At 60.1% G+C, this 8,871-nt stretch overlaps 1 protein-coding gene across 1 annotated transcript in view; it reads right to left on the bottom strand.

The window, feature by feature from the left end:
- Positions 1 to 526: 526 nt before the first annotated feature.
- WNT7B (wingless-type MMTV integration site family, member 7B) overlaps positions 527 to 8,871 on the bottom strand; it is a 49,578-nt gene continuing 41,233 nt past the window's right edge. Inside the window, exon 4 of the mRNA XM_011934759.1 lies at positions 527 to 3,142. Coding sequence (XP_011790149.1) covers positions 2,663 to 3,142 — 480 coding nt within the window. The 3' untranslated portion in view covers positions 527 to 2,662. The remainder of the gene's footprint in view (positions 3,143 to 8,871) is intronic.

The following is an 8,871-nucleotide window of genomic DNA, read 5'->3' as shown; positions in this document are numbered from 1 at the left end:
GGGTGGGCTCTGGGCAAGGTTCTCCAGTGTGAGGATGGGAAGGACGGCCTACAGAGGGGCACGGGGAAGCCAGATAGCTGGGGGCACATGAGGGCCGCGGGGGCTTGTCCTCGGTGGGCAGAGCATGTGTCCCCACTGGTGGGGCCGCAGCTGCAGGCATATTGCATGGGGACTCCACACACACTCATTTTTCTGATTCCAGCTTTTATTGGGCTGAGCGCTCCCCTCCAGGGGACGCTGCCGTCAGAAGGGCGGGACGCAGCACCTTGGTCTCCATCACCCCCATCTAGGCCACCCTGACCCCCGTCTCACGCAGGCAAAGGGCCTGTTGCTAACAGACTTTGGGGTGGGCAGGGGCTCAGTGGGGTGCCCAGCAGCCAAGGGACAGTGCGAGTGGCTCGGTGGCATCAGGGGCCCCGAGGGTCTGTTCAAGCAGAAGGAGGAGCCTGGTTCGGGAGATGGGGGATGGGATGGGGGATGGGGATGGGGAATAGGGATGAGAAATAGGGATGGGGGATAGGGATGGGGGATGGGGGCCGCAGCCATCCCCCACTCCAGTACCCAGTGTAGGTCACAATAATTTAAAGACACGATAGACATTTCGACGCTATATAACATCATAAGTTAACCAGGTTCCTTGCAGAGGCTGCCGGGCCTATGGACTCAGGGGTGTTCTGGGACTTGGGGAAGGTGAGGGGATGGGGCCAGGCTGAGGGTGGGGTATTCACGGTGGCCCAGAGACTCACAGCATCCAGGCATGGTTAGGGGCACATGGGCTGGACCACAGGGTCAGAGCCCAGGAGGGACTCACTTGCCCCAGGCTGGGCCCAGGCTCTTGGCTTGTCGGCTGCTCAAGAACACATTCCCACAGGCTTCCAAGAGAACATACCCTAAATGGGGGCCAGGCCGTGGGCAGTGGAGGGTGCACCAGGAGCCAGCTGCAGACCATCCTCTCTGGCCTCGGGCGAGTTCCTCCCTCTGTCACTCAGGCTCCTCAGAGACAGGGGTGGGAGCGTCCAGAAAGGACACGTCCAGCTCTGGATCCAGATTTTCTCAGCGTTGGGGTCAAGGTGAGAGGACTAGGACAGGGTCAGACAAACCCTGAAAGGCACCGAGAGCGGTGCAGGCCCCAGTGAGGCTGTCATGCGGGGAGGGAGCAGCCGAGTGCCTCAAGGCATGGGAGCCACCTCTTGCCACCCTGGGCATCCTGATGTGTTCTCCTGGGTCCAGAGCTCCAGGCTGGGCAGGAGAAGGGTGTAAGCCTCCACTCACAGCCGCAGGGTCTCTGGCAGGTCCTTGTGCCACTCTGGGCCTCAGAGGCCCCATCTGTCAAATGGGACAAACATCCCTGGCCACTCGCCACCTGCCTGCCCACCTGCCACCTGCCTGCCCACCCCGTGGCAGCACAGTCCCAGGGATCAGGCTGGCTCCAGGGGGAAGGGGGGCTCTGTAAACTGGAGGTGCCAGGCCGGGAGGGTGACAGGATGAGGGAAGGAAGGACACACTCCTGGAACCTGACATGAGTGACGTTTTGATTTGCTTGATATTCTTTTCTTTTTTCATTTTTTTTGTTTTGTTTTGTTTTTGAGACAGAGTCTCGCTCTGTCACCCAGGCTGGAGTGCAGTGGCGCAATCTCAGCTCACTGCAACCTCCGCCTTCCGGGTTCAAGCAATTGTCCTGCCTCAGCCTCCCAAGTAGCTGGGATTACAGGTGCGTGCCACAGTGCCCAGCAAATTTTTGTATTTTTAGTAGAGACGGGGTTTCACCATGTTGGCCAGGCTGGTCTCAAACTCCTGACATCAGGTGATCCACCCGCCTCGGTCTCCCAAAGTGCTGGGATTATAGACATGAGCCACCGTGCCCAGCCATTGATAGGATTTTCAAAAGAAGGAAAGGTGGCCTGGAGGAGCCTGTCCATGGCTCTCTTCCAAGGCCTGGTCAGGGCTGTGTGGTCCGACAAGCCCCTGCCCAGCTTACTTCCAGAACCCGCAGGCACTGCATGGTCCCCATCAACCCCAGGCTGCCTCCGCTCTGCAGGGGCAGAGGGCCAGCCAGGTGGGGCTGGGAAAGGAAACAGAAAGGGTGTTAAGGGGATGGGCTGACACAAAGTACAGAGTTACGACTGGCTACGCATTAGTGCTGAGAATCCTCTTCTGATACTAAGAAAACATAAATAAGTTGTGTCAACATCTGTCCCCACCGCCCCAGGGCTCATCGGCAGACCCGGCCTGGGAATTGGTCTTGAGGGGCCAGCCAGCGTAGCTTTTCTGTGTCCATGTTGCCAGGTGGGGCAGGGGACGCTGAGTCTCGTCGTCACTGCTCTCTGGAACACACGTGTGTCCTGGAGGTTCATTTTCCCAGAGAGAAGAAAGGGAACTTGCTGGGCCGCGTCGGGGAGCACAAGGCCCCTGGCCTTGCTCTCTCGGTGGGTCACGGGGGCTGTTCTGCCGCAGGAGGTGATGGGAGGAGGTGGCAGGAAGGAGCCCCAGGGAGGTGGGTAGAGGGCGTGGGCCCCGGCCGGTGTCCTCCTGCACGTGGAGCTCCCCGCTTCTGCACCCGCCTCTGCCTGCCACTGGCAGCACCAAGGCAGGGCAGGCGAGGATGGATGTGCAAAATGCCGCTGGGTGTCTGGGGTGCCCGCGGCCGCCTCCGGGCCCGGCCTCACTTGCAGGTGAAGACCTCGGTGCGTTCACTGCAGGTGTTGCACTTGACGAAGCAGCACCAGTGGAATTTGCAGTTGCACTGCCACACCTTGGTGTACTGGTGGGTGTTGTAGCCTCGGCCGCAGCACATGGTGTCACAGCCGTCCGCACCGGGCGACGTGCGGTTGCAGAGGCGGCCCTGCGTGCCCACGCTGCCCGTGGCCGCGTCCTCCTCGCAGTAGTTGGGCGACTTCTCGATGTACACCAGGTCCGTCTCCATGGGCTTCTGATAGCTGCGCAGCTGTTTGATGCGCAGGAAGGTGGGCTGCCGCAGGCGGCTGGCCCGCACCACCTCCACCTGCACGGCCGCGTTGTACTTCTCCTTCAGCAGGTGGCCCACCTCTCGGAACTTGGGCAGCGTGGTCCAGCAGGTCTTGGTGGTGCAGGAGCCAGACACGCCGTGACACTTGCACTCCAGCTGCATCCGGTCCTCCAGAACCTGAGGGCGACAGGGAAGCTGCTCGGCACGGCACGGCCCAAGCTGGGCCCCTCCAAGTTCCCCTGCTCCTGCCTCCAGCCCAACCCTGGAGCCTGCTCCTTCACTTGCAGCTGTGTGACCACGGGTAAGTGTCTCTCCCTCTCTGGGCCTCAGCCTCCTCTCCCATTACATGGAGCTGCTAACAATAGGTCTCCACTGCATAGGAGGGTGTAAGGGTGCAGTGAGAATAGTTGGGACTTGGCAGAGCCTGCTGTGTATTTATCGAAGGTATTTTGTTAGACTCTCACAGTCCTTCAAGGAGATGATATGTCCTGGTCATGCACTGGTGAGGCAACTGAGGCTTGGGGCTGTGGGACCTGCTGCAGGTCACAGGTGGGGTTGGCCCAGCAACAGTAGGTACTTAATAAATGCTCATTACCCCACCCTGCATCTCTCCTGCTCCCCACCCTTGGGCTTGGCGTAGGGTCTGGCATGCAGTTGGTGCTTAACAAATGGCTGTTTAATGGAAGCCTGAAGTGCCGGTGGCCCTCGGTGCACGTTTGCCCAAGGCCGGGGGGTGAGCGGGGGAGGCGAGTACACGGGTCAGTGAGGCCCGGGCGTGCTGAGAAGCCGACAGCCCCGGCCCACCCGCTGTTGTTCTTCCTCCTCAGCTCCACAAGGGCCCTCCACGGGTGCAGTGTTTTCCTTGGGCCTCCCTCCATGGCCCCAGAAGGCTGATTCCCAGAGCCAGCCCTGACCCCAGGTACTCATTTACCTGGATCGAAAGGGCCCTGCCAGCCGGGCCTGATTGAAGATGGGGAATTATTAGCTGGTGCCCCGCGGCTGCAGAGGGGCCATTTGTCAGCTGTCAGAGCTCTGCTGGCCTCACTCGGCAGCCCAGCCCTGCCGGGGCTTGGCCACCCTGTGTCCCTCGGGCCAGAACTCACGGTCATGGGGCACCTGCTATTGGCCCCCAGCTCTAGCCCAGTGGAGAAGTCCCCCAGGAAATGAATGAATGAATGAGTACAAGGAAAAGAGGAAGAGAAACAGCTCCACAGAGATGGCTACTGCCCCGAGCAGCTTCCCTGGCCTGGCTGCATGAGGTCCTCTGGGGCTCGCAGTTCAGCATGGGACCCAGCGAAGGTGCTGCTGGAACCCAGGAGAGTCTAATCCTGCTGGAGTCAGGGTGCTTGAGGTAGGGGCTTCCTGGAGGAGATGTGGGTATTGATGGATGTGTCGGAGCTCATTAGAAAAGAGGACAGCATTCCAGGAGGGGTTCAACATGAGCAAAGGTCTGGAGATCACCGAGCATGAAGGAAAAGACTGGGCCCAAAGGCTCAGTAGGTGGGTGCTGGGTGGGCCCTAGGCTGGCAGCCTGGAGCTGGGGTGTCCTCTGCTCTCCATCAGTGATGCCCTTGGGCAAAGACTGGAGAGACTCGAGAGACTGGGGAGACTGGGGAGACTGGAGAGACTGGGGAGAGGTGGGAGAGGGAGGCTGATGCCCCTCCCAGGATGGCTGAGGGTGGGAGGAGTCCAGGAGTCCTGAGAAGAGGGTGGGGTAACTTTGGGGAATTGCAGGGCTCAGAGGCTTGGCTAAGGGGCGTCTGGGCCAAGGTCGTGGGCCAGAGCCTGGACTGGGTGTCTGGGCAACCCCCACAGAGTATATTGGGACCTCCTCCCTGCCTCCTTTCCATCACCCCAGCTCCCTGCTCATCTCTGCTGGGATCTGTCCCCTCCTGGAAAAGCCCCTCCCTCCACTAACCTGCCCCTCAAGCTTGGAAGCATTGCTGGCCCTGGCCACACGGCCTGCCCGGATGCTTCCCAGGCCGGGCGCCACCCCAGGAGCTGCCCTGATGGTGGCCCCTCTCGGAGTTCCCAGCCGGGAGAAGTTCACCCCACCCCTGGCTGTTCACCCTCCTCAGATGGGCCTGGATGGCCGGAGGCCTGGCAGGCCTGTCCAGACTAGAGGGTGTGCAGGCCACGTGGTTCAGGCTCAAGCTGCCCTCTAGTGCTCCCGCTGTGCCCAGGATGGCTGCCCCTGGTACTGTGCTCTGCGTCCCTCCCCCTCCTCCCTCGCCTACCCCTGTCTCCCAGTCTTCATCAAGGCCAGGGAGCCCAGTCGCATGCTACTGCCCGCCTGGGGACAATCGGCCCCTGCAGGGCCAGGCCGGGGACCATCGCAGATAAAGCCTAATGGGCCGCTGTTTGCAGAGCGAGCGAGGGGCCACATCCTCGCTTGGCTGGATCCCTTGGGTCAGAGCCTCTCCCAGGAAGTGATCACAGGGTTCAAGAATGTGCCATTTCCTTCACCAGTGCCCTGGCCCTTCAAGCCACAGCAACGGTGGCGCCAGCGCTGAGACCTGCCCCCTGCCCCAGGAGACCACCTGGCAGGGCGCAGAGTGAGCTCATCTTGCTCAGAGGAGCTGCAGGCTGCAGCAGGGGCCGCTCCTCCAGGCCTTGGTTCCTCCTCGACCCTGGGGACCTGGGTGGGCGGTGGGGCGGTGGACTGAAGGGGCTCCAGGAAAGGGCCGATTCAATGTTCTTTCCCGAATAAGGGTGTAGCCTGGCAACAGTGCTCAGGTATAGCCAGGCAGGGGAGTCATGGGGTTGGTGGACTAAAGTCCTTCTAGGGGGAGGCTGACTAGCCCAGGAGCCTGGTGTCCGATATTCCAGCCACTGGGGCCGATGAAAGGCATCTCACCCCGGATCCTGTTCATGGCCTGGGGCTGTGGAACGAGGTGCCTCACACCCTCTTCCACAGCACCGCCCATGCCTGCTGGTCCCTGCCCCTAAGTGTGGCCCTGACCTGTGAGCCCCTCAGGGACACAGCCCATGTCTGCTTCACTCTCTGACCATGAGCCCACAGAGTGGACTGAGTGCGGCCTCAAGCGAAGCTATGTCATGAGCCACTGGCCGAGGAGAGAGTGTGGAGGGTGTGCCCCACACATCCGGCACTCCCATTAGGATGGTGTGAATGACATGGCCACCCAGCAGGAGGCTGCGGACCCTCAGTCAGGGAAGAGCTGTGCCAAGACGTGGGACGTGGCCAGCTAATGGGGTTCCCAGCCCCTAGTTCCAGGAGCTAGTGGCACTCCACAGCGATGGCTTCTAACCTCATGTCACCAAGAGAGGTGCCCTAGGCTGTCCTGACAGCAGCCCCCAGGCCTCTGCAGACGGACAATCTCCTGCCTTCACTGGGTTGGTCTTGGGGGCGTGGCCTCTGCCTGCCCTGCTGACCTGCCCCACACAGCAGTCGGGACCATGCACCGGGGCAGAGCTGGCGCCGGGCACTGGGCACTCAGGTCTCCAAAACCTCAGGGGCTGCTCTGAGAGCTTTCTGCACAGGCAGCCTGTGGCAGCCCATTAAAGGCCACTCCAGCCCACCAGGGAGCTTGGGGAAGGGCAGCCAGGGCCTTCGTCTGGTAGAAGTGGGGGCAGGGCGGGGGAGGGAGCGGGCCTTCAGACTCTGCCCATCTCACTCTTGCCCACCAGGGACACCAGCCTGGGCCACATGCCAGCTTGGGGAATGGCATAGTAACCCCCTAAATTCACGTCCGCTCAGAGCCTTGGCAAGTGACTTTATTTGGAAGTAAGGTCTTTACAGATGTGATTAAGGAAAGGATGAAGAGGAGGTCACCCTGGATTGTCCAAGTGGGCCCTAAATCCAAGGAGAGGGTCCATACAAGAGATGGAGAGGGCCAGGCACAGTGGTTCACGCCTGTAATCCGGGCACCTTGGGAGGCCAAGGGGGGGCGGATCACCTGAGGTCAGGAGGTTCAAGACCAGCCTGGCCAACATGGTGAAGCCCCATCTCTACTAAAAATACAAAAATTAGCTGGGCACAGTGGCGCACATCTGTAATCCCAGCTGCTTGGGAAGCTGAGGCAGGAGGATTGCTTGAACCTGGAAGGCAGAGGTTGCAGTGAGCAGAGATCAGGCCACTGCATTCCAGCCTTGGCAACAAAGCAAGACTCCGTCTCAAAACAAACAAACAAACAAACAAACAAGAGATGGAGGAGAAGACTCAGGCTCAGAGGAGACCTGGTGAAGACAGAGGCAGGGGCTGGAGGGAGGTGGCCACAGCGGAGGAACACTGGGAGCTGAGGAATGCTGGGAAAGCCAGGAAGCATCCTCCCCTGGTGCCTAGAGGGAATGCAGCCCTGCCAAGCAGCACTTCGATTTTGGACTTGGGGCCCCAGCGCTGAGAGAGAACAGATGTCCTTTGCATAAGGCCCCACCTGCGCCACTTGTCTGTGGCAGCAAGTCAGCTGCTCTCCACCCACCTCACTGCGCAGCAGGGTCCTGAGGAAGTGGGGGGCCAGAGGTGGGCCTGGTACTCTGTGATGGGGCCAGGGTCCCAGCATCAACCCAGGAAGGGCTGGATTCAGTGCTTATGGAAACTTCCAGAAGCCCCACCCTACACTCACCCCCGACCACTGTGATGAGCACTGTGCTCTTTAAAAAGGACCCTGTCCTGAGGGTCACCGTGACACCACCACCCTTGGCCTTTTCCAAGGGCTCAGGCCACACTTGTGCCCCACAGGTGCACAGGGTGGGGGCTGTTGGAGGGGCAGTGAGGAGTCGGGGGGACAAAGTGCATAGCACTTGCTGTGCAGATAAGAATGCCAAGACTCCACAGAAGCGTGGGTCAACCAGGGCCTCACCGACCATCCGAGACAAGGCTGGTAGGAGAGTTGGCCACTGGTGGCATTGTCAGAGCCCTTTCCTGTGGCTGTCCTCTTTGTCCCCTGCCCACCTGTGGGTACCGTCACCAGCCTTCTTGTTTTCCCACCTCCTGCCTCCCCAGGGGCCAGTCCTACCTGCCTCCATTTCCCTTCTGGCTTTCCATCACTTGTGAGTCACCAGACATCTCCAAGTCCCATACCAAGTCAGCCCTGGGGTTCACAAGGCACCCTAGAGCTAAATCAAACACAACTCTGGCCCTTGAGTTGGTCAGTGTCACTGCCCCAGGGCCCTGCAATGACACCTGTAGCCCAGAGACCAACAACACCCTACCCGGCCATCCCCGCCCTGGTCTCGCCACACTGCATACCACGACCTGGGTCCCCCATGCCTTTCCCTGTGCTATTCCCTCTGCCTGAAGCATCCTTCCCCGCTTCTCTGCTGTATACACTTCCCCACGAGCAGGGACTCGAGCCACTCAGCCAGGTCTGCTGCTCACTCTGGGCCTCATTCTCCTTATCTTTAAAATGGGGACAGCGAGAGCTTCTTCCCCCGGGGGTGTGAGAAACGCTCTGCTCAGAACCTAAGCAGCTGCAGAGGCTCAAGGGTGGTGGTGGTTCCAATGAGGGCTCAGCCTCGCCTTCTCCTCCTACTTCTCCTCCTCCTCCAGAGACTCCCCCAGGGGGTCCAGGTAAGTGACCCACACTTTCCTCTGGCCTCTCAAGGTTCGTGAACCTCCATTTATGGCATGGACTATGATCTGCCTGTACCTGGAGACTAGTGTTCACATACTGTCTGTGAGTTCCTTGGAGGCAAAGGCTGTGTCACTGATTCCTTCATCCATCCATCTATCCACCCATCCATCCGTCTTCCCATCCATCCACCCATCCACCCACCCATCCTTCCATCCATCCATCCCCATCCATCCATCCATTCATCCACCCATCCATCCACCCATCCTTCCACCCATCTTTCCATCCATCCATCCATCCATCCATCCATCCCCATCCATCCATCCATTCATCTACCCATCCTTCCATCCATCCATCCATCCATCCATCCATCCA

This window comes from Colobus angolensis, unplaced genomic scaffold (genome assembly GCF_000951035.1).
Source record: "Colobus angolensis palliatus isolate OR3802 unplaced genomic scaffold, Cang.pa_1.0 Scaffold138, whole genome shotgun sequence".
Taxonomy (NCBI): Eukaryota; Metazoa; Chordata; class Mammalia; order Primates; family Cercopithecidae; genus Colobus; species Colobus angolensis.
Note: the sequence above shows the minus strand (reverse complement) of the source record. Positions and strands in the feature narration are given on the sequence as shown.